Source organism: Mastomys coucha, unplaced genomic scaffold (genome assembly GCF_008632895.1).
Source record: "Mastomys coucha isolate ucsf_1 unplaced genomic scaffold, UCSF_Mcou_1 pScaffold20, whole genome shotgun sequence".
NCBI classification, from domain to species: domain Eukaryota; kingdom Metazoa; phylum Chordata; class Mammalia; order Rodentia; family Muridae; genus Mastomys; species Mastomys coucha.
In genome coordinates, this window is record NW_022196903.1 from 85737606 (window position 1) to 85763020 (window position 25415).

The 25415-nt window shown below is 50.8% G+C and overlaps 1 protein-coding gene across 1 annotated transcript in view; it reads left to right on the forward strand.

Moving 5' to 3' along the window:
- Positions 1-25415, forward strand: part of Fgd5 (FYVE, RhoGEF and PH domain containing 5) — a 93255-nt gene that overhangs the window by 25154 nt on the left and 42686 nt on the right. Inside the window, exon 3 of the mRNA XM_031382604.1 lies at positions 21129-21258. Coding sequence (XP_031238464.1) covers positions 21129-21258 — 130 coding nt within the window. The remainder of the gene's footprint in view (positions 1-21128; positions 21259-25415) is intronic.

The window sequence follows — 25415 nt, forward strand, 5'->3', positions numbered from 1 at the left end:
CCTGGGCCCTTCAACTAAAGCAGGTAAGGGAATCACTTGGCAGCGAAGACGGTGTGTGCCAGCGAAGGCTGGCAGAGGCAGGGTAGCCGGAAGAGCGCCCAGGCTGGTGAGCAGTCTGTGAGCCAAGCCCCTAGAAGCAAGATGCAAGTGAGGAAACAGGTTTAGAGCAGGAGTCTGGTTCTCCCAGGCTCTCCTGCTGTTGAGATCGGAGGCTAGGGCTGCATTTCACTGCAGGCTCTGCCCTGAAGGCACAGGAAGCTGAGGAACTGGGGGCTCCTTATCCCTTCTGCCAGAACAGATCCAGCTCTTCTTTTTGCCCTGCACCCTGGGCAGGGAAAGTGGCCAGGCAGGAAGGAAAGTCTTCCCATTAGCATTTGAGCTATGCTCAGGACACTTTGAGAATCTGTAAAGGGTGAGAGGGTTTTGCAAATTCTAGGAGCTGTGTGCACGAGGACTAAGGACAAATGCCCAGTGACAGATTTCCCCATGCAGGGAGGAACTGAGGGAGACAGAGAGCCCCAGCTCATAGTCTGTCTGGAGGAGGAGAGGCTGGGGTTACCCAGCACGCCACCTGCCAGACCTATACTCCAGCCTTCAGCACCCCCTGCCCTTGCTGTGTAGTAGGGTTAAATTGGCCCTGGCCTCCATGGAAATCACCTTTGATTAACCATGAGCCTTTCACCCCCAACAGTTGCAGAAAGTGGAAAGGGCTAGCAAGACAATGTCATCTGAGCCTGGGGCCTGGCGGGCCTCCCAGTTATCCCAGGAGAGGGATTGCTCACCCCAAGGCTACCTCGTCAAGCTGCATTTAGCCCACAATGCCTTGGTGACAGGCATGTATTAGCCTTCTCTGAGTGGGCCAATTAAAGCTAATAGCTGGGGGCAGGATGGTTGGTACTGAAGGAGCCCTGGCCTCAGAACCAGCCTTTCCCTGCATTTAGCAGGTTCCCTAGGTCTTAGCCTTGGTCTTGCCTGCCCCTCTCCTTCCCTTTCTCTTTGCTCTGAGACCAGCTACTTATCATGTAAATCCAGCCCCTGGCGCTGAAAGGAAGGCAAGGACTTTTAAAAAGGCATTTGAAGTGACCAATTATCATCATTCCTAAGGTGTCATTTATGGTCCACTGTTTAGTTTTAGGCTGAGAGTCTTGGCTCTCCCTCTGAGAGGCAGAATTTGCCCTGTGTAACATCAAGGCACTGCAGCTCTCGGCTGCTTGCTCTCTCACCCTTTTTGCTGGACCCTACTTCCTGGATTCTGTTTTCCTATTCACACAGGGAAGCATTTGACCAAGTGACCCGAAGGGCCATGCCCAGTCAAGGATGCCATACTTTCTTCCAGGAGCTGCAGCTTACCATACCTTTAAAGCAATGGTTCTCCACCTTCCGGATGCTGCAGCCCTTTAATACAGTTCCTCGTGTTGGGGTAAACCCCCTCCAACCATAAAATTACGCTCATTGCTACTTCATAACTGTAACTTTGTTACTGTTATGAATCACAATGCAGTATCTGTGTTTTCCAGTGGTCTTAAGTGATCCCTTTGAAAGGTAATTTCAGTAGGTGCCTTCATCTGGGCATGGGTACTGGGATTACAGATGTGAGCCACCATGTCAGACAAGTTCTCAGTTCTCATTACCTATCCAACTCTGGCCTATCCAACTCTGTGGGTCGCAGAGGAGCCTGTACCGCAATATTGCTGAAGCCCAGCCTCAGTGTAAAATATAACAGTCCAAAAGGTCTCTGCTTGTGCTGGGCCTCCCTGCATTAAAGCACATCTGAATCCTGTTATTTAAATCACTGAGACCAAGCCCTGGTGAGGTGCTGGATCCAAGCCAGGCTGAGTATAATCCTGTCTCCTAAAGCCAGTCACAGATGTCCCAGCCCAGACAAAGAGAAGACTGAAGATACGATGTAGCCAGATGGTCCCAGGATGTATTCAGGGAGTCGTCCCTGTCCCTGAGATTCTCCCCAACCCCAACTGTGAGTAGACCCAACAGCCTTCCATGCACCCAGCCCTGCTTCACCTCTGCAGCCAGTCTTAGCTGTAAGCAACACTGTAAGCTTCCCCTGTCCTGTCCTGAGACAGTATGGCAGGGTGTTTTGTGTCAGAGGACCCTAACTTCACTGATACACAGAGGAAAGAATTCAGGCAGGCAGGAAGGAGGGAGTTGAATGCTTGATTTGAAGAGGATCTGTGCTGCACCGAGGAGGCCTGCCTTTCCAGAATCTCCTTCCTGCCCACCACTGGACTGGGCAGTACAGACCTCAGGGATAATCGATGTTGCTTTCTGGCGTCCAGGGGAATTCGCTGAGTCTTGGTAGGAAGTAACCTTGTGACTGTAGAACTTGAGGGCTCACCATGAGGATCAGAGGGGACCGTCATGGAGGTGAGAACTGGTTTCTGGGAACCTGGTATCGCTTGCTGTAAGTGGTTGTGGCCCGAGCCCTGAGATGTCATCTCTGGGTTCTGGGAGGCTGGTCGCCATGAGGATCGGTCCTCCTTTGGAGCATCCTGTGACAATCTGATTATCAGGCCAAGACATGGAGGAGTGGGCATAGCCCAAGGCTATGACCTCAATGGCCAGGTTTCCTGAGTACTGTTGAGATAGTCCAGCCCATTTGGTGCAGAAAACATTTTAAATGCTTCATAATAGGTCATGTGTGAGCAGGCAAGATTGACCAGAGGCTAGAGGCACTTATGTGTAAGCCTGGTGTCCCAAGTGTAATCCCAGATCCCACAAGATAGTGGGAGAAAATGGACTTCCAAGAATTGTTGTCCTCTGACTTCCATATGTCCGTATGCATACCCTGGAGTTCACACCACACACACGTGTGTGCAAGCACACACACACACACACACACACACACACACACACTGTACCTCTTAGGTATATATAATCTTCCCCTTTTTTCTTTTTTTAAGATTTTGTTCTTTATTTTATATATATGAGTGCTCTGTCTTCATGCACACCAGAAGATGGCATCAGATCTCATTACAGATGGTTGTGAGCCACCATGTGGTTGCTAGGAATTGAACTCAGGACCTCTGGAAGAACAGTCAGTGCTCTTAACCGCTGAGCCCTCATCTCCCTTTTTCTAGACACTGATGGAAGCATATTGGATGCTCTCTCTGGAGCTGACTCTGACATTATAGAGCTCATTTCTCATTAGGCCACATAGCTCTATCTTGTTCTTTTTAGGGACTGCATGGATGCTACTACGTAACTACCCATTTCCAAGCTTACACTTCCCTAAAACACCTCTGTGAAAGTTCTCCAGCGTATTTGTACACATTTAAAAGTATGTTTGGGTTGGAGCTGGTGGTTACTAGGGGAAGCTGAGATGGGGTTCCCAAGTGCTGCCTGGTCACAGAGTGAGTTCAAGGCCAGTCTGAGCTACACAGTGGGACATTGCCTCAGAACCTTAAAGAAAACAAATGAGAAGCCCTAAAGGGGCTGAGGCTGCAGTGGCTTGGTAAAAGTGCTTTGCCTAGCATTTTTGAAGCACTGGGTTCCACCCCCAATACCTAACACATTAAGTATGTTTGGAGCTGAACATGAAAAGCAAACAAACCTACCATGTGAACTGTCTGTAAGGTATGAACATACATGGGGCATTTAACATGGACAAAGTTATATCACGTATCCAGGGCTTCACTTATTTCACTCAATGCCTGTCTACCTGTAGAATGAACTCACTATGATGCCTATCCTTGCTTGTCAACTTGACACATCTGGGAAGAGGTAACCGCGGTTGAAAAACCATCTCCTAGAAGACTGACCCACGGGCATGTCTGTGGGACATTTGATTGATTGCTAATTGAAGGACAAGGTTCCCAGACCACTGAGCTGTATGAGAAAGTACACTGAGCAGAAGCAGAAAGCAAGCCAGGAAGCAGCTGTGCTTTATGGTCCTGCTTCAGTTCCTGCCTCCAGGTTCCTGTCTTGGGTTCCTTCCTTGGCTTCCCTCAATGATGAACTGTAAAATAAGCCCTTTCCTCCCCAGGTTGCTTTTGGTCTGAGCGGTTCATCATAGCAACAGAATGGAGAGACAGGTGACAGTGAGTGCTGCAGATGGATCAGCATTAGGTAATGGTACATGGCAGTGAGATATCACATAGTTCTTCTAGTACTGGACCCCATTTATGCTGGTGACCCCCTGAGATTCTAATGGAGCCAAAAAGTTCCCTCTCTGGTTATGTAATGGCTGTGCTAGCACAACACATCACTCTTGGGTCTAAGGAGATGCTGATGTGAACAGTGCATACTACTGTCCATACCAAGGTGGTTGGAGTGGTAGTCTACAGCTACCTCCCGGGTAGTATGTTCTCTGTTCTGTACCATTGTGGACTATGCTTGGATCATGGGAAGTGCACTATTAGAAGGTGTGACCTCGTTGGAATAGATGTGGCTTTGTTGGAGGAAGTGCATCACTGTGGGGGTGGGCTTTGAAGTTCTGCCCGGTGTGTGAGATTCAGTCTTCTCCTGACTGCCTATCAAGATGTAGGACTCTTGGCTCCTCCAGTGCCATGCCTGCCTGGATGCTGCCATGCTTCCTGCCATGATAATGGGCTGAACCTCTGAACCTGTAAGCCAGTCCCAGTTAAATGTTTTCCCTTATAAGAATTGCCTTGGTTATGGTGTCTCTTCTCAACAATGGAAACCCTAACTAAGACAACTATTTACAGTTAGAGTGCGAATTCTTCTATGCATAAAAACAAAGTTCGCTGTGTCCCAGTGCCATGACAGGCAGTACAACCTCAAGCACACGCTAAGCATGACACTGCTCAAAACTCATACTTGTATTTTGGTGAACCTTTGCCAAGCTCAGCTTAGCACCCAGGGTTTCTCACAGCCTCTTCCTTGCGTCTTCATAGTGATGTAGTTTTGCTGTTCTTCAGAGCATTCAAGTGAGCACCTCTGCTTGTTCTGGATTTGGCCTGTCTCCACAAGTGAGATGGCGGGGTTGAGGGTGACCCAAGTTGATATGGTACCTCTCAGAAGGAGCAATGTCCAGAAATTACCTGGGCCAGCTCGGGTGGGACCTCCTATGATGGAAACTTTGCTACACTGAGATCATTCATAAGCAGAAAAACAGGGTGGGCAGTAGTGGTGCACGCCTTTCATCCCGGCGCTGGGGAAGTAGAGGCTAGGGGTGGAGGGGGTGTGTCTCTGTGTTCAAAGGCAACCCAATCTACAAAGCAAGTTCTAGATTAAACAGAGCTACATAGTAAGACCCTATGCACCCTCTCAAAAGAAAAAGAAATAGAACAAAAAAGACAATGACGACCAGAGAATTGCCACTTGAGGCACTTCCATGTGTGTGCCAGATGGCCACTCTCCATTCCTGGGCTGCCTCTGTTCCCACAGGGTTGGTGTGTGCTTAAGGATGTCAGGACTGCTGGGTTAAAAAAACCGTGCCCTGCCATGGCTTGTGTGGAATCATGCATGGGAAACTAATGAATGGAGGTGAGCTGTGTGAATAATTCATAATTTAGAGACACCAGAAAAGATAGAGGAAGGAGATAAGCAGGCTTAGTTAAGAGCTTTCTTAGAGATAAGATTTCAGAAAGATAGAAGAAAAGTCACACCAAAGGACGTGGCTAGAACTGTCCTTCCCACTTATCTAGAAAGGGCACGAGTTAGGGAGGAGTTCTGAGAGCAATCACTGTCCTGGGCCATTGTGACTGAGGACTCTCACCCACACCTGGGTGTTAGAGGTCCCCTGCCTGGTCCTCCAGGGTGCCAGGCTCCAGGCCAGGCTTTCTGCAGTCCTCCCTGGAAGAGCACCACTGCTCTTACAAGCCAGATGTCTGCTTCAGGCCTCTGCTCGGCGGGTGCTCAGCTGAGAGAGCAAGTGTGGGCGTGCTTTTTTGTTTAGTGGTGTCTCTGCTCAGGCTGCAGCTTTGTGGGACCTGAGGAACTGTAGCTATACACCTGAGTTTAACAAGCCAAATTGTCCTCCAAACAACTCGAAGTATCCCCAGCTAGGCCCTCCACCCCTAAGGAAGGTCTCAAGCCTTGCGATGGCATCCCCAGCCTTTACCTGCTCCGTGGCAGGAGCCAGCAGCTCAGGACTGGAATGGTTGTCCTGGGACACAGAAGCATGTGAACATGGCCCTGTCCCACCATAGCAACAGGAGTAAGCTTGAAGGCAGAGGCTTTGATGTAAGCTATGCTGCACTGCCTCTCAAGCCTGTGAGGACATACACTCCCTTCCTGACCTATCCTTCCCTGGGGCTTCGGGGAAGAGGGCAATTCAGAGCCACCAGAAGGCTTTCCTCAGTCCTCCATTGCTTCAACCTCTTTGTGAACCCTGCCCGTGCCCCCAGTCTCTGAGAACGAGTCAGTGGAGATCAGCTCATTCCCTTGCACACCCTGAGAGCATCTATGTCAACGTCTCTCTAGACCACACTTTGTACCAAGAGTGTGGATTCCCTTTCTGTGTGTGAAACATTCCCCAAAATGTACAGTGGGCCCTTCTCAAACACAAGCAGTCAGTCCTTTTTATATAGTTGTCCGAGCTCCACCACCCTCCCCGGTTTGGGGTAATGGTATATTCCTATGCTAGCATTCCCTGCTCGACCATAAACTCCTCACGCAGAGATTTGTCCACTTTCCTTTAGACTCTCAGATGCCTGTTGAATGCTGAATTGGAGGCAAAGACGAAGCAGGGGGCAGGTGGACAGGACAGTGTGTGTCAGAGCCTGGCCCCTCTATCTGCAAGGCTTATTGCTCTAGCAATGCCCTCGCTCTGCTTCCTCCCCATCATGGATATAGAAAATAGGGGCACTATGTATGTATGTAGTTTGAAGTATTTGTTATATTTATCAAATGAAGTTTCAAGTTCCTAGTTTGAAAATCCTGAGAGTTGAATACTTGGGACTTCTTCAAGAATGAGAGTCTAAATTGGTGCCCTTCCTTCTTGGGTCTCAGAGCTCACTTGATTGATTTTCATTTTGTTTTAGTCTATGGCTATGGATGAAAGGGAAGGTTTTCATGCCAAACCTATCCCAGAACTTGGCCACAGCAGAAGCCCCATAAATAGTGAGTTGGGCTGCAGTATGCACAGCAGCATGGTGCCTGGATTCCCACAATTTGGAAAGCATCCTCTTGTGTGCATTCATAGGGGTTTCCCTGGCAGACCTGCCCTGCTGAGCCCTGGCACCCACTGCACTGTGCTCTTTGCTTGTGAGCACTGAAACCTAAAATACCCTCTCTAAAAAACCTCCTGGGGTGGTGCTGTTACCCACTGCAAACTGTCCTTTGCCTAGGGTTCTGCAACAGGGCTGGCCTGCAGAACACCATCCATCAGGCATGCAGCTCTGTTCGCTGGGAAGCCAGACTTGGTCCTTCTGCTGTCCCCTAAAGTAGCAGTTTGATGAACAGAGGAAACAGGAACCCAGAAATGGGTCTATCCCTACCTACACGTGTGCAAAGGGCATTCTTACCTTCTTCCCCAGCTTCATACCAATCCCTTCAGACATGCCGAGAAACTGAGGCCAAGAAAAAAAGATGTAGGTTATCCAGGTTGCACAGTTCAGGGGGTGAGATTCAAACCCAGTCTCCTGGTCTGTTCAGGTATAGCACCCCTTAATTCTTTAATTTTTTTTTAAATTTTATCCTTTATATCCTGATAGCAGCTTCCCCTCCCTCTTCTCCTCCCAGTCCTTCCCTCTTCTCCTCCTCCTCTTCCTCCAGTCCTCCCTTTTTCCTCAGAAAAGGGAGTCCTCCCATGGATATTAATTCACCTTGGCATATCAAATTGCAGTAGAACTACATGCATCTTCTATTGTTCTAGACAAGGCAGCCCAGTTAGGGGAAAGGGATGCAAAGGCAGGCCGCAGAGCCAGAGGCAGCCCCTGCTCCCGCTGTTAGGAGTCCCACATGAAGACCCAGTTGTACAACCATGACGTATGTGCAGAGGGCATAGGTCCATCCCATGCATGCTGTCTGTCAGTTCAGTCTCTATGAGCCCCCATGGGTCCAGGTTAATTGATTCTGTAGGGTTTTTGTGATGTCCTTGACCTCTCTGGCTCCTTCAATCCTCCCCTCCCACCTATTCCACAGGATTCCCTAAGCTCTACTTAATGTTTGGCTGTGGGTCTCTGCATCTGTTTTCATCAGTTGCTGGGTGACCTTAAATCCTTAATATGCCTTTGAACATTTATCAGAGGTACTAGTTACCAGGCCTCACCGTGAACACTGAATCTCTGGGTCTGGCATGTGGCTCAGAAGTCTGCATTTGTAACAGGTCTCCCCAGTATTTCTGACACCCTGACACCCATTCCTGACTAGAGAGAAGCCCTGTGTTGCAGGTAGCTTCTCTAAATAGATTCAAGGACATGCCACCCGACCCACCCTGATCAGACCCACTCAAGAGAATCTGGGATCCAATTGGGGGTATTGAAAAACAGCCTGGTACTTGGGTGACCTTCCTGTATTAATGTAAATTCCCCGTGGGGACAACTAGACCCTATAGGAAAGTGCAAGCTATTGTCAGGCAAGCTGAATTTATGGCTCATCTATAATTTTACGGGCTGTGTGATCTGGGGCAGGTAGCTTCCCATCTCTGTGCATGAATTTTCTGAGTTCGGTGCAGTAGCTCAGTGAGTGCTTGAGTGACATGGAGACCCAGGAGACTTCATGTGTGCTGGCCTCTGCCTCTTGGGAGTTCTCGACTGAGGACTGTGGTCTGGCCAGTTGCCATAGCCTATGACCCACATCTTGTAACCTTCTGAGCTGAAGCAAGGATGTCCTCCTCAGGTGTGAAGTGGCAGCAGGACAAATGTCCCCAGTAGAGATTTTAGCCTGAGTGTTTCCTGGGGCATGATAGATACCAAGAATTCGGTCCTTACTTCTTCCAGAAAAGCCTGGAGCTTCAAGGTTTGGTTTTATTCCTTTCCTGTTCCTCAGAGACCCTGTTCAGAATCCTCCCACTACTCTACCCATCCCTTGTCCCTTCCATTGGGAGACTCTGAAGGTGGAAGGACCATGGGGTTGTATCCTGTGGAGGGGTTGGGTGGCAGGCAAGGTTTGGTCCAGATGCACCCTGCTGGCTTTGTCCTCCTTTCCATCCTCTGCTCCAGGGGGTTAGTGGAGTAGAAGTAGTCTTGGGGGAATGAATGCAGCAGGCAGTGCTAGGTCCCGGGCTCAGCTGGCTGGTTGTTTCACGTCCAGCCAGTACGTCAGCACACACAGGGCTATTGTGCTGTCACGGTTTTATTCAGCAGTTCCTCTTCCACCCCAAAGGTTCTAGAAGTTTCTTCATACTTGGAAGTCTAGGAAGAGGTGAGCAGACTGGCAGGAAGCTATGAGGTTCTATTAACTGCAGTTGGGGCTTATCAGGACAGCTAGGATTGGGGGCACCTGAAGGCAGGCTTTTACTGGAAGTGGCCTCAGTCTTTGGTCCCTTGGCATCACTCAGGGCAGAGTGCAGAGCTGTGCCGGCCCAGGTGATGGTTGGAAAACTACCTTAAGATGTTTCCTGTTCAGATCCCAGTCAGAGCCTGGAGTGTGTAGTGATCCTGGGGCTGAGGATTTCAGAGGCAAAAGAGGGATGTGGAATCTTGAGGGGTGGCAGCCCACTGGGCAGGGGGGAATATGGGTTGAAGCAGATCTTGGGAAGTGGTGTTCAGAGTGCAAAACAGAGGTCCAGGATGGGGCAGGGCTTGGGGTGGAAACTCAGGACCACCATCCTGTTGTTTATGTTCAGGTACCTTTCTGTCGGGGAAGCACCCCCAACTCATGCTTTGGGCTTGTTCACACAGCTTTTCTCTTGAGTCGTTAACTAGGACTGAACTGGTTTCCTTAGTTGGATCTGGGTGCATGGAATGATCTTCACAATGAGGAGACTGTTTCACGTGGGGTTTGGGGTCTTCCAAGTCTGGTAGAAAGATGGCCCTAGGCGGTGAAGCTCGGGGAGGCATGGCCCTGGGGATCTGTTTTGAGCTCATTGCTCTTTCTTTCATCACAAGCCAGAATGCTCTCTATGGGATGGGTGGTTTTCCCAGCCTTGTATTGTCATGGTCTGTCTTGGGTGTGTGGGGTGAGGACGCTGCCAGCTGGCACAGTTGCTGAATCCTCAGAACCCATATTTCAAAGTAATTATTGACCAAAAAAGCAGACTTAGCCACACAGCTCATAACTACTTCCATATGCCCAACCTTGGAGGCCCCAGGAATGCCCCCAGGACTCCTCCGGACTGTAGGGAGAATGGCTGAACATGCCCTCAGTGGAGGGTAGTCTGGGATGCTGTCCAGGATCCTCCAGGCCTCAGAGGGAATAGGAGTTCCCCAACATAGCAGGCAGCTTCTGGCCAGAGGTCTGGGTCCTGGTCTAATTTATGCAGGCCTCTCTGGCTCATCTCTCTCTCTCATCTCTCTCGTTGTTGGGAGTAGTGGTGCCTGAAGTATATTCCAGTCAGGAGAATCAGCAGAAATGTGACGTATGAAAATGTTTGAAAGCGGGGGTTAAGAGCACTGACTGCTCTTCTGAAGGTCCTGAGTTCAAATCCCAGCAACCACATGGTGGTTCACAATCATCTGAAATGAGATTTGATGCCCTCTTCTGGGGGGTCTGAATACAACTACAGCATACTTACATATAATAAATAAAATCTTTAATTAAAAAAAAGAAAATGTTTGAAAGCTTCAAAGTACCATAAAATTCTTAGACTGTTTGTTCAGCCCTTATGTAGGGCCTAAGACAAGTCGAAAGGGACCAGGCTTAGTGAACTACCTCAGGTCCATATCATGTCATTGGTGACATGGCAACCACAGAGTCATAAAGAGCAATGAAACCAAACAAGTGCCCAGTGGTCAGGACTAGAGCCGAGGAGCTCTAGGGGGTCCTGTTTTAACGGGGTCTGCGGGGGAGGTGAGGCTGGTGGTGGGTTTGAGAATTCTAGTTATCTCCACATAGCAGCACACAGACTTGAGCTTCCTACCAGCTTTTCTGCACACTTCTCATTAGCTCCGGGGATGGCAGGCAGGGCAAAGGCTCCAGGCTCCATATGGAGAGGAGGAAGTGGAGAAACAGCAGGTCAAGGTCACTGGGTGACTTACTGCAGAGAACCTCCCAGCCCAACACAGACCATGAACCTCTATGAGGTTAGAAGCCAACCCCAGATGGCTCTGTCCTTGGAGGATGATGGCCGTGTCTATGAGCTTGCACTTAACCCTTAAAATCCAGAATTCTAGTAAACACCATGTTCTCAACTAACTCATCACAGTGACACAGTAAGCAAGGCAGGCACATGCTGCCACAACAGAGATGAGGAAGCTAGTCCAATATCACAAGGCCTAGAACGATGAGTCCAGGCCTTGGACACCCATTTGGGCTGTCCCCCCTGTGGTCTAAAGTAGTCGCTGTCCCCTGCCAAAGCTCATGGGCTGTTAGGCAGTATTGGTCTGGATCCCTAGATAGGCCTGGGATGAGGAGTGGCCACCTAGAGCCCCAGCCAGCCATTGTGTGCTGGGCTCTGTCAGGCTGCTAGGTGTGGCCCTGGGGGCTGCCAGGCCAGTCCCATGGGAGGAAGTGTCAGTGTTTACAGGAAATGCAGGACAAGGCCTGGGAGATGGAGGAGGGGTAGCCAGCCACCCTGTATGCTGGAGCCCAGGGCGGGGTGCCCCTCTTCCACTCCAAGGATGAAGCTTTTTGTTATTCTAGAAGGACAGAGTCCACTTGAGAAGCGGCCCAGGCCCCTCTTCCATGCCTCTCACTTCTGAAAGGATAGCACCCAAGTTCCTTAGAGAACACTCCCTTTTCTCCCCAACAGTGGGCCCTCCTGGGAGCTGTGGGAACTGATCTGTGCCCCTGGTACTGTGCCTTGCCTTTCTTTCTTTCCTATTTAGAGGGCAGCAAGGCAGGGCTAGCTCTGTGTAGCCCTAGCACCTGAGGGGTGAGGTTGACTTCATGCCCCAGAAGTCCCTTAAGATGGGTGTAAATGTGAAACTTAACTTTTAAGAACAGAACAAAACAAAGCAAAAGAAAAACCCATAAACCCTAAAAAGTCTAAAACAGGCCTGGTGTCAGTTACACACCGGCTCTGCTAAAGCCTGAGAGTAAATACTCACAATGCCTTAGCTACTTGAATGTAGCCAGTGCCCTTTTGCAAGAGAAATGATGCTGGGGTCAGAGGTGTGCTTGTCTAGCGCGCAGGAAACCCTGGGTTAGACCCCTAACAATGCACAGATTGGGCGTGGTGACAAATTCCTGTAATCCTAGCGCTGGAGAGGCAGAGGCAGAGGCAGAGAGGCAGAGGCAGAGGAATTGGAAATTCAAAGACATCCTCAGCTACATAGAGAGTTTAAGGCCAGCGTAGGCTATAAGATATCCTCTCCAAAAATAAGAGGAAAAAAAAAAACCAAGCACCACGTTTCTGGCCAGACTTGAATTGAGCAAGGGCAGCTTTGTTTGTTTCCCACACTCCATCACACCCCCTCTGCCTTCCCAAACGCACACCCTGTTGTTCCCCACCTAGACCTCAGCCAGCCTCCAACCTGTTCCCTGTGTGCCTGCTCTCCAGGTTCCAGGGTCAGAGCGCTAGAACCTGACTGCGTTGGCATGGAAACAGAGGTTGCCTTTTAGGGGTCTTAGTCTTGTTAGTAAAATAATTTCAGAATATGAAGAGGAAGCACATATAAAATTTTGTTAGAATTAGGAGAGAAACAAGGTACTGTGGAAATCCCAGCAGCTGCCAAGGAGAGAGACGGAGAAGCCATGCCTTATGAGTTAGTTGTGGGGTAGATATAGAGAGTATATTAAGAAAAGAAAAGGCATGCCTATGGGTAGAAGTGGGCTGAGGAAAGAGGCCCCCAAAACATAGGCTCTATGGCCTTTTAACGGCCCCCAATTCCCCTCGTTTGTAATATACGGACTTATATATGTGGACTTGGCTTTGCTCAGTCACTTAGATGACACCAGAATAAGGAAGGGCATCCGGTCTTCCTCTGCAAACTGCTTCTTCCACATTTAATCTTAATTAGATTTTGGGGGGGGGGTTCTGTTATTGTTCTTATTCTCCTGTAACATATATCGGGTCTACAGTATACCCAGATCATTGTCCGGGCCAAAGCCTCGCTTGGCCACAAAGGCCCGTGCTGCCTACAGATTTCCTTCCCCCACCCCCACCCCCACTCACCAGCACCTCATGACAGCTACAGTCTAGACTGGGTGCCCTCCAGGTTGCCTTTCTCAGGACTGTCTTCCTCTGTTGACTAAGCTTTCCTTCTACTGGTCATGCTACCCCCCAACCCCCCCCCCGTCAGTCCCAGGCTAAGGTATTGGAGGAGGTGGATGGGGTGTGCTTCCCTAGGCTGTGGGTGCTGACCTGCAGTGCCTGGCCCCATGAGCTGGGCAGCACTACAGTTTCATCAGGATAATCTGGTTAAGGAGGGCTTCCTGGAGGAGGTAGCAAGCTGGTCCTGGTAGGTGGAAAGAGTTTCATCAGCAGATTTTTCCCAAGGTTTGGTCCATCTCATGGGCAGAACAACAAGCCTCAGAACCAGAGTGTGTGCCCTGCTGGAGTCACCTGTACCTTCTGAGCCCAAGTCTCAACATAGTCAAGCTGTGCCTTCAGGAAGTACTCTGGCTGGGTCTCAGCATGTTCGGGGTTCAGTCAGTGTGATGGAGCCACGTCTCTGCTCAGCTGTCATACTCCAGCCCCATGTGACTTTTGTGTTCCTGTGTGTCAGGCCCAGGCCCAGGTACCTGCCCTCTTTGTGACAATTGCTTAGTGGATGCTGTGTACCCTGGCACCTCCCAGTTGTCGTACCTTGCAGGATAGGAACCCTGCCCAAGGCATCCACTTTTGTCCAAGACAGAAGAAGCAATAATGGGCCACGGAAAGAGGTCTGGCTATCTGTCGTCTGCTCCACTGTATGTCTGAGATGCTGGTAGCAGGGGGAGCTCTGGCACAGGGCAGCCCGGGGCTGTCAAGGAACAGCCAGGGCAAGGGGTTGCCCCGAACGGAGCCTCAGTTTCCCCAGCCGAGAGTGGCAGCTAGATGCCAGAGGAGAGGACTCTATTGAAAGGAGGGCTCTGAGGAGGGCCGGGCTCTGCGAGGGGAGGACCCTGAGAGAGAGGAAGACTCCTGACGACGTCTCTGCACCATGCCTTGAGATCCACTCAACTCTCATGACTCTTTTGTCTGAAACATTTTTATACAGCTCTGGCCGTATAGCTGTATTTTAAAGATGTGCAAATCAAATACCAATGATAAATCATAAAGGGATTTATTTATTTTTTAAACTCTTTGACATATATATATAATTATGCCATTTATTAAAGATGAGAGCACATATCCACGCTGAGATGCTGTACTGTTTATTTATTTGTTTTTTTGTTTTTTGGTTTTTTTTGTTTTTTTTCGAGACAGGGTTTCTCTGTATAGCCCTGGCTGTCCTGGAACTCACTCTGTAGACCAGGCTGGCCTCGAACTCAGAATCTGCCTGCCTCTGCCTCCCAAGTGCTGGGATTAAAGGTGTGCGCCACCACCGCCCAGCTTTGTACTGTTCATTTTCATATATCTTTACCTTCATCATGGCTGCCTGGCACAGGTCACCTGGCAGGCACATGGGAGGGCTCAGAATGTGGTTTCTTCCTCTCCCAGGCTGCAGCTGGCTTTATTGACCGGCTGTGCTGTGGGAGGAGGGATTGGCTTTCTGGCCTCCACAGTGACCCGGCAGCCACCCATCTCCTGGCTCCTAGAGGCTTCAGATGGACTGTGCAGTGCCCTGCAGCCATCGCAGGCCACGATATCCTCTCCAGCTGCCGGAGTGAGAGGAATCGCTCACACCCTTCCTGCTTCTTTGTGATTGGGTTATTCTAGAATGATAGACCAGTGTGTCTGTATTTCCTCCTGCTCTGGGCCAGGTTAGTGGGGAAAGCTGAGAAGAACAGCAGGACCTTCCAGTTTCCAGTCTGAGCACTCATGGGACGTAGGGGAAGGGACAAATCCATTCCAGGTGTTCCGCTGCCTCTGTGCCTGAAGTCTAGAGAGGAGGGTAGGTTTGGTGGGAAAGTAACAATTTACCCATGGAGGTGTAGCTGACTATTGTGCTCTTAGCAGAACAGCAGTACTCGTTCTGAGCCCCAGCAGAGGTGATGGGAGCTGCTGGGATAATGCCCAGCTCACGAGCACCTCCCAGAGTGTGCCTAGCTCTGTACTGTATATATGCAGACAGCAGGGTCCTGCCTGAGGGACTGGAGGAGTCAGGTCAGTTAATACAAGTCCACTGGGCACCTGCCCTGGGAGACATAGACATCACACGCCCCTGATTCCTCCCTAATGGTGCTGGTGACTGTTACAGAAACATATGCAACTAAGGTAGAAGACTATGACAGAACATGGTATGAAGAATGGCTTAGTATCTTACAGTTGAGGGAACCAAGGCCCAGAGAGGGTAAGGAGCCCACAGCATGTCACCTATCGAGCTGGTGGCAGAAGAAGGTCTGTCAGCCAGTCTGTCAGTACTAAGAGCTATGTCTGTCTCACAGTTCAGCCTGGCCTTCTGGTCACACTGAAGCAGAATAAAGTCACCAGATATTTCTCTGAACCATCTGCGTCTGCATATCCCTGCTGTCAATACTCAGATGAACTCTGGGTTGGGAGTATTACCACCCCACTTTACAGAATAGGACACTGAGGTAGGCTAAATATCTTTCCTAGTCATTGGACTGCTAAGTGGCAGAATCAGATCTGGCCTGAGGCAAACAGGTTCTCTAACATGTCACTCCACACTGGGCATCCAGTCCCCCTGGGGACCAGGATCAGAATCTGCTCCAAGAGGTTCTCACCTCCGCAGGACGGGCCTTAGCGGGTATTGCTCAGCTGCTGAGAGCACATCTCTGTGGATAAATTGCTGTTTCCCACTGAGCCAGCCCACTCTCTAGACCAGGCCCAGGTATCAACAGTGTAGCTACCTGTAAGGAGCAGCAGTGGAACCCTCATCTATTGCTCACACCAGTACTGAGTTGAATGTGTTCATAGGCTTCCATCACTGTAACAAAATGCCTGAGTGAATCTCTTTATGCATAGAAAAGGTTTGTTTTTAGCTCACAACTTTGGAGCTTTCAGTCTATCATCAGTTGGCCCCATTGAGTTGGACCTGTGGTGCAACATCATGATGGGAACATATGGCAGAGCCAAGCTGCATTCACAGCCAGAAATGGAGGGAACGGAGGAGGGGAAGGGGGGACAGAGCCAGGGTCCCATTGTCCCCTTCAAGGTAACAATAGTGTAACTTCATTCCATCTGGCCTCTCTCTTAAAGGCCCCACACCTCCTAGGAGCACCAGTCTAGAAGCCCTAGGGTATCTGGGGACATTTACCTGATGGGAACAGAGGTTGCTGTTTGTCCAGGTTAAAGCCCAAGGCATCAATGGATCAACAGGCTTCCAGCTCTGCCCTGTGGATTGTTCTAGAATGTCACCTCTTTATATTAGTCTGCCATTTTTTGAGTTCTGCATAGCTTTAAACTAGACTTCAAGTCTCATGCATTATCTAAAAATAAACCTTAAAGGCCACAGTAATGATTGTTCCCCCACACACACTTTGGCCAGAAGAGACTACAGGATTTGAGAGAAGGCTGAGCTGAGCCCAAGGATCAGAAAATCCTTGGAAATTCCCTTTAAAACAGACCAATTATGACAAGTCTTTGCCAGGTTGGGGAGGAACCTGAACACTTATGTAGAGCTGGAAGGGATGTAAAACCATGAGATGATCTGTAGTCCCTAAAAACTCACAACACAGAGTGATCATGTGCCTGGTAGTCCCACACATACATGTAAAGATTAAAGGGAACACGAGTTAGCTGCTTAAGAACTGGTACTCCAGCATTCCCAGAAATCTTAGTGATAACAGCACAGAGAGGTTCCAGATTATGGTCTGTCTACTTAATGGAATATTATTTAGCCATGCAAAGAAATGAAGGGTTGATGCCCACTACAGCTTCAGTGAGCCCTCAGTACACCTTACTAAGAGAGAGATGCTGCAGAGAGAGATGCTTCAGAGAGGGAGATGCTGCAGAGAGGGAGATGCTGCAGAGAGAGAGATGCTGCAGAGAGAGATGCCACAGAGAGATACTACAGAGAGATAGATACTGCAGAGAGAGATATGCTGCAGAGAGAGAGATGCTGCAGAGAGAGACGCTGCAGAGAGAGATGCTGCAGAGAGAGAGATGCTGCAGAGAGATAGATATTGCAGAGAGAGATGCTGCAGAGAGAAGTCCTCATTCAGTGGCTCCTGCTGACATGAGGTTTAGAATAGAGAAAGTAGGCTAAAGGTTGCCAGGACCTCTTGCACACAGTTAAAGGACATGGAGGTGATAAAGGTCTCACCTCATTAGACATGGTGACAGGTGAATAGCCCTCTGAGCACACTAAAAGGCACTGAGTCGTTCTTGGTGCAGGGGAAAATTCATGGTCCGTGAGTCACATCTCAGAAAAGCTGTCCTAAGTGGGAAACACTCCCTCCCACCCCCAGGGCTGTGTTGGAGGACACATCACAGGTTAGGGAGCTAGATGGCTTGGTTTTACTTAGCGGAAAATGGAACTCTAGTTCTCTAAAAACCCTCTCCTTGGAGCCGTTTCTGGGAAACATTACAAGGCTATCTACCCCTTGGCTGACCCCAGGCATGGAGGGGCGTTCTCCCCAGGAGGAACGGAGCAGAGTTCTTGCAGATGGGAGACTGTGGCAGGCGGGCCAGGCCTTGGGATGCTTGCAGGCTGGCCTCAGCCCAGGGGTCTTTGACCCTGCTTGTTTGGACCATTCTCCACCCCCATTATACAGATGTTGAAACTGAGGCCCAGTGTGCCACCCACAGCATTGCTCGTGCCCTTGGCTTGATGGCGGGCCCATCTTTAAGTCTCTTTCCACCTCATCAGGTTTTCTCTGTGCTTTGTCCCATTCAGAGAAAGTGCTGTGGGCTGGGAAGGCCCAGAGTCAGAAGTGAAGGCCAAGTATTTGGAAATCCCAGCTTTGTCCCCCACCCTTCGTTCTGTCCTCTCCTTGGCTCCTCCAGCTGTTGCACTGGTCATCAACCATCACATTTGCTAGCTTTGTCTCCGTCTCAGTTTTTCCAGCTTGCAGAGCGTTCCACCTCAGCCCCCTCCCCTCCCTGACAGGCTGGCGAGAAGAGGTGTACATTCTGGCCTCAGTCACACATGTCCTGCTCCAGCTGGGGTGGACTGCAGGCTCAAGCTTGCTAGCAGCTTTCCCAAGAGGGAATGCTCTCTGATACGTTAGGAGGCCCTTTGGACTGTGTCATTAGAGATGGAAGCTAACGGTCAGAGTTGGACAGCAGGAGACCCAGTCACAGAGGAGACATGGCTTTTTACAACTCCAGGCTTGTTTGCTGGGTCGATTAAGGTAACAAGCTCTGGGCAGCTTGTCGTGCTCCCTTTAAACCTGAAATGAACGCAGAGGGAGGACACAGCTTAGTGGAAGCTAAAGGTGACTCTTCCTTTTGGGAGGAAGGGCTCCCTTCATACCAGAAAGTGGCCATCTCTACCCTCACGCTCTCATGCGACCTTACAGGGCCCACCGGCTCCAGCTTGACAGACTAGAAACAAGTTGTGTGTATTGGTCAGCTTTGCACTGCTGTGACAAGACACCAGGCAGAAACACCTCAAGGGAGAAACCGTTGGCCGTGGCTCCTGGCTTCAGCTGGTTTCAGCCTGTCATGGAGGGGAGGAACAGCTAGCGTGTGATGTCCATGAAGCAAAGATAGAGAATTCCCCCGCATCCTCTTTCTTTGTCCCCTTAGGCTTTCAGCCTCTGTGATGGCGCTGCCCACGTTCACAGTGGTTCTAGTCCTTCCCTGACATTCTCTGGAAGGCTTTAGACACAAGCAACAGTGTGCAGTGTGAGTCTCCTTGGCACTTCCAAACCCGATCCAGCAGACAGCCAAGGCTGATCACCACCTTTAGCGCCTCACCTAAGGTCTCAAGGAGAGCCCCCCTTCCTGATGTTTGGGTTCTAGACTTGGCCATCTGACCTCATGCTGTTTTTCCCAGCATCAAGCTACTATAGAGATGAGGCCATTTTTATTGGTTCTGAACCACTAGAGAGCAGATGAGGTGCCAGCCAAAGTGAGGCTGGCTCTGCAGTGGTTTCCTTATTCTGGTGGGCTAGGCTGATCCACACATTGGTCTGCTGCTGCTGGGCTGTGGGGACAGCATCCTAACATCTGGTATGTGCTCTCGCCTCCCTGCTGGGGGCCTTTGTGAGTCTTCATCAGTCCTCAGAGCAGCCTGGATCTCTGTATTGCTTCCCACCCATTTTATAGATGGAAATAGAAAACCAGTCAAGGCACAGAAGGGAGTCGCTTGCTTGAAGTGATAGAGCCAGGGTTTTGGCCAAGCTGGCAGAACCTTCTCATGTGCTACCATGTTCCTGTGGGTTTGTGCTTGTGTGTTGGCCAAGATAGGTAACCCTCGAGCTCACTGACCAGCTAGCCTGGCCAAGTGGACAAGTTTTAAGTCTAGTCAAAGAGCTGGTGTTGAAAAAGAACTAAGGAAGACAGAAAAGGGGGAAGGCAGAACCTTCTCATGTGCTACCATGTTCCTGTGGGCATGTGCTCGTGTGTGTGTGTGTGTGTGTGTGTGTGTGTGTGTGTGTGTGTGTGTGTGTTGGTCAGAACTCAGCAGGGGATTCTTCCTCTCGTTTTTTTACATTCAGTCTCACTTGTGTAGCCCTAACTGTCCTGGAACTTTCTATATGGACCCAGATGGTCTTCAGCTCAAAGATTCCCCTGCCTCTGCCTCCTGAGTGCTGTAATTAAAGGTACATGTTACCTCTTTGACCCCTGGGTCTTCCCCTTTTCTGTCTACCTTAGTTCTTTTTCAACACCAGCCCTTTGACTAGACATAAAACTTGTCCACTTGGCCAGGCTAGCTGGTCAGTGAGCTCCAGGGTTACCTATCTTGGCCACAACCCCATCTTCCCAGTGTTGGGGTTACAGGTGCATACCACTGTGCTCCACTTTTACCTGGGTGCCGGGGATCTGAGCTCAGGTCTTCATGCTTGCATAGCAGGCACTTTACCCACCGCCCCAGTCCCCCTTCCCCAGATCTGCCCACTGTCTTAATCAGCATGGTCATGGGGGACAAGCTGGGTGGGATTCAGTCTAGACAATGACAGCATGCTTATTGAGAGTTTTTAGCAAAACGGCCACATGACCAGAGTGAATTTCAAGGTCTCACCAGTACGTGGAAAACAGACAGGCAGACCGTGAGGATGGAGTTAGGTGTCATAGACATTGAGGCAGGAATTGGCCTGTTCCACGGATGCTGTGCTGGAGGCACCAGTGGACTCGGGGAGCTTATGGAGAAGTGGATGTGGGAGGAGCTTGATGCCTGCAAAGCTGGCTGGGAGCTTTTCCCTCTTTCTCAGTATGCTGTACAAAAGGCCTGGCCTTGCTCTGTGCTCCTTGACGAGGGTCCAGAAGCTCAGAAGACCACTTCTGCCCTCACTATTGATGACCAGTGGCCCTGTGTAGGCATGACAGGCTCCTGCGGGTAAACCATTGCCACCTCTAAGAGGAAATGCCCCAGACTCCATGTCACCGGCTTGTGGGATAAAGACAAATGGTTACACATTTGCCTAGGTGGCTCTGGAAGGCAGGACCTGGGCCCAGCCACATTGGTTGTGCCTGTTTTCTTACACCACAGACACCCACAGTACCACAACAAACAGGAGGGCAGATGTAGAGAGGCTCCAGCATACAACAGACCTGGTCATCTTTCCTGCACCTTAGCAGGAAGCCTATGGTGAGAGACCCTGTCTGCTCTCATAGTTCAAAAGGAGAAACCCACATCTAACATTTTGGAATGAAGAAAAGAAAGGTCTGACCTTTGGGGAGGAAGCCTCTGTTGACCTTAAGGCTAAATTGTTTCAGTCTTCACTCAGTGTCTTAGCCTGCCTGGACCTGACAGGGACCTGGGGTTATCTTAGGCAGTATGTGTAAAGGCACCAGGACCACAGAGAGCCTGACTTGTCTGATCTACTGAAAGGGAGTTGCTGTAACCAGAGTGGGAAGGGAGTGCATACTGGGTCACCCTCCCGTGTTCACGGGGGCTCATGGAATGAGCTAGACAAGCAGCTCTAACCCTCTCTCTTGTTCTGCCTAGCGCCTACACTGAGCCCTACAAGGTCTGTCCCATCTCAGCGGCCCCCAGAGAGGACCTCACATCAGATGAAGAACAAGGAAGCTCAGAGGAGGAGGACAGTGCTTCAAGAGACCCCAGCCTCTCACACAAGGTAGGGCACCCCCAGGTGACGGGCTGGGGAAGGATCTGGAGGCAGAGATGTAGAAGTGGAGAGAACGGGAAAGGTCACACCTTGCCCCTTACTACAGCCACTCCGCAGTCACTGATTGGGCAGTGGCCGAGGCTCTGAGAAGTGTGGTCGAAGACACTTCTTGTTGGAATAACTTTGGGGCTTTCCAAAGTCTTCGTGGGTAATGTGGAGTGGAGCTGCATGCTTTGTGTTGAGATGGACCCAGATTCTACTGTGTTTATGAGGCAGGCGGGAATCGGGAGAGTGGGAAGAGTGTCGTCAACTGGAAACAGAGTCTAGGACGCTCGCTGGTTTTGTCTCCCTGAGCAGTAGGCTTATGGTAGGAGAAGATGATAGAAAGCTGTTTAGAAAGGACCTTTGTCTGGGTGGAGACAGGAACTGATCATGGTGTGGCACATCAGTGTGGATGGATGCAGTATCGCCTCCTGGGGTACTGGCAGTAGCTGACTGCCCCTCACTACCACTCTTCGGTCTTCCCAGGCGCCCCTAGGAGCCAGGTGGCCTTTGCGTGCAGGAGCCATGGCCATTATCTGGCCACCTTCTCCAGAAGCCCTCCCCGAGTCTGCTCCCCTTTCTCCCCACGTTCCCTCTGAATGCAGTTCGGCCTCCTCCAGTGGCCAGAGAAGGTGGTGACTGTGGAGGCTGGGCTGGGACCTGGCTCTCACCAAGCTTCTGGGGAGCAAACTGTCTTTCATTTTGTAGCCAGACTTTGACTACTTTTAAAAATATAGTTGGGTCTCTGAACACTATTTCCCCAAAGTGATCAACCAAACTGTGTAGGAGTCCCAAGAAGGAGTCTGTCCATAGTGTTTCCCTGCCATGCTCTGCCTACCCCTGCCCTGCCCTGCTCTGCCCTGCCTCCTCCTGCCCCTACCCTGTGTCCTTCTGCCCACACCCTGTCTCCTCCTGTCCCTGCCCCTGCCCTTCCTCCTCCTTCCCCTACCCTGCCTCCTCCTGTCCTTGCCCCTGCCCTGCCTCCTGCTCTGCTGTTTTTGCTTGGGTTGACCTGCTTTTCCCTCCACCACCCTGCTTCCTCCTGCTCTTGTCCTGCCTCCTCCAGCCCTTGCTCCTGCTCCTGCCCCTGCCCCTGCCTCTTCCTGACCCTGTCCTGCCTCCTCCAGCCCTTGCTCCTGCCCCTGCCCCTGCCTCTTTCTGCTCTGCCTCCTCCTGCCTTGCTGCATACTCTGCTGTTTTTGCTTGGGCCGTCCGGCTTTCCCCTCCATCACCCTGGCTCTCAACAGCCCCTGCAGCCCTCCTAACCTTCCTGGTTCTCCTCCTCCCTCTGCCCTGCCTTCTCCTCTTCCTTCTGTTGCTGAGCCACAGTGCAGCCCCAGAGATTCATAACTGGCATTGCCAATTCGCTCCGCCTTTATAGCTGAAACACAGGCTAATTGATCAAGCCACTGGCCCAGGGTCAGCTGCTGGTAGCTGAAAGGCTTGGGGGGCCAAACGGGTCTGGCTGGTTTGTATTTGTTCTTCTTCCACACATTCTTCCACCTAAGAGAACCCCAACTCCTTGCTGGAAAGAAGGAGAACCCCACATTGGTGGTACTTATTAGAGAGGCTTTTGGCTTTCCTGAGCATCTCTGGTGTTGTGGGATCTGGAAGCAGGAAACCAAAGGCAGGGATTTGGAACTGGTGGCTGCTACTCAGGCTCCGTGCTGCTCCTCCTCCAGATGTGTCACCTTGGCCCATCAGCTTCCCCATCTCTAAAATGAGAGGTGTTGGTCACGGGAGGGTCCAACAAGACAGATGTGAGAGTGTGGCAAGAGGCCACGGTAGGGACAGGGATACAGTGGAGCAGTGAGGTCCTAAGGCTCTGGGCATCCATGTCCACTCAGAGACCAGAAGTGGGGTAACATGGGACCGAGAGTTGGTTCAAACCCATCTCTGCCACTTGCCAGCATAGTAGCAGACAACTTCTTAACTGCTACATCCTTTGGTTTCCTGTCTGTGAATTTGAACAAATAATTATGGCGGCTGCTGCAGGGTGGGGATGGGGCCAGGAGATTCAGAGTGATGCTTGTTGTGCAGTTAGAACACACAGAGATCAGAGTTCAGGAGTGTGACACTGTGGATCAGGACAGTTAAGGCAGCAACAGTTGCCAAGGTCAAGTGTCCCCTGGCTGGTCTGGCTGGGGTCACACCAGATAGAGCCAATGGCTAGCCAAGGCCTGGCCAAGTCAGGCCAGGAGCATCTTGTTATTCTGAGAGCTGAAGGGCTGGGCTCTTGCAGAAGACCTCTTCCCTCTACAGAGCCTGCTCATCTGAGCATCCTCAGCCTTCTGCTGCTGTGAGGCCTGCAAGATGTACCAGAGTTGAAATCACCTTTAAAACAAGGTTTTCCTGGACTGGGGAAATGGCCCAGTGGATAATTTCCTTTTCACACTGTTCCCTGGTTCTCATGTAAGTGCTAACTACCATGGCATGCCTCTGTAACCCCAGCACCCCTCTGGCACTGAGGCAGAGACAGGCTATTCCTTGAAGCTCACTAGCCTCACAGCCCAGTCAGATCAGCGAGCTCCAGGTTCAGTGAGAGCTACTGTCTCAAAAACCAATGTGGGAGTGGTCAGGGAATGAACTCAGGGTTGACCCCTGGCCTTCACACACAAGTACTCGAGTGCACACACCCATATGAGCACATGTGTACACAGGAAGGGCAAACAATTGAACAAGCAAATTACATTTCCCTTGCACTGTGCATTGTGCACAGCGTCACTCCAGACAGGAGCTAGTGCCCTGAGGTCCAAAACCCACCCCTTCCCCCACTCTCACAGAATTCATTCTTCAGGAACTGTTCTCCCCCCACCCCAACCCCGTTTCTTCCATGTAGATCACTGTGATTTCTTTCATAGTACTTCAGAGGTCTTCCCACGTTTTCTTTACTGCATAGTATTCCACTATTCAGATGCGCTGGCCACCCGCCTCACCGTGGAGGACATTTACAGTCTTCCTGATGTGTTTGCTGTTCGCCTGAAAACATTGTGGTGACTAGCTCTCTCGCAGCCTCATACCCCCCCAAAAAACCCAGAATTTTCCTGGGTTGGGGTGTGGCTCGGTGGAAGAAGGTGCTTTTTCTTCCTGTGCTTGAGGTCCTAGGGTCCATCCTCAGCACCACAAACAAAAACTTTCCCTCCAGGGAAGCTCTCAGGAGCTTGATCTCCAGGTATGCTGCTGCATTGCTCCCAGAGGCTATGAAGCCCACTCTGGCCTAGCTTCAAGTTCCCAAGGGCCCGAGGTCTTGTGGCTAGTGACAGGCAGTGAAGTCTCCAAGTGGGGCATCCCCTATTCCCTCACAGTGCTTGTGAGGTGGGAAAACCCTGCCCTCTGTGCTCCCCTAGGTCAGAGAATCCTCTGGCTCCACAGGCAGAGGCCTCATTTCCATGCCTGTGTAGCCTTATGCAGGAGGCAAGACAGGAGCCGCTTCCCAGCCCCCTGACTACCTCTGAAGAGAAGTGAGCATTTAGTAGGAGCTCCTGGGGAGGCCCAGGAGGGAGGTTTTCGGGGTACAGTGGTGAGCTCCACCCTTCCCAGATGTTTGAAGGTAGGAACAGGACAGGAAGCCAAGTCCGGCTGGTCCACCCCCGTGTCTGGTCTCACCCATTTTTACTCAGACACACAGAGGGTGTAGGTTGAAGGAAAGGAGGAGAGAGGAAGAAAGGAAAAGAGAGGAGGGCTTAAAAATAGCTCTGCTGTAAAAGGCGTTCAGAGGCCACAGACTGGTGCACCCCGCCTGCCCAACAATGAATGTGCTTTGCAGGCTAACGGGGACTTTTCGGGCAAAATACCAGCTCCCGGGAGACCAGTGTCCAGCCAGGAGCCGGCCCTTCCTCATGCCTCCTCCCTGTACCTCCTACCCACAAGCTGCACCTAGCCACACTTCCCTAAGTGCCCAGCCCTTCCCAGACATACTCTGCCAGCAGAAAGGTCTCCTAAGGCTGATCCCACACCACAGCTTCTGCCAAGCTGACCTTGGCTCCAGTCCTTCCACTTATGATATCATCTTTACCCCTTCTCCAGGTTCGTGGCCAGTTGAACCCCAGTGGTTCCCATAAGTCCTCACACAGACCTGGAGCTCAGGCGTGTACCTGCTGGGTACTCACTCCTGCATATTGCCC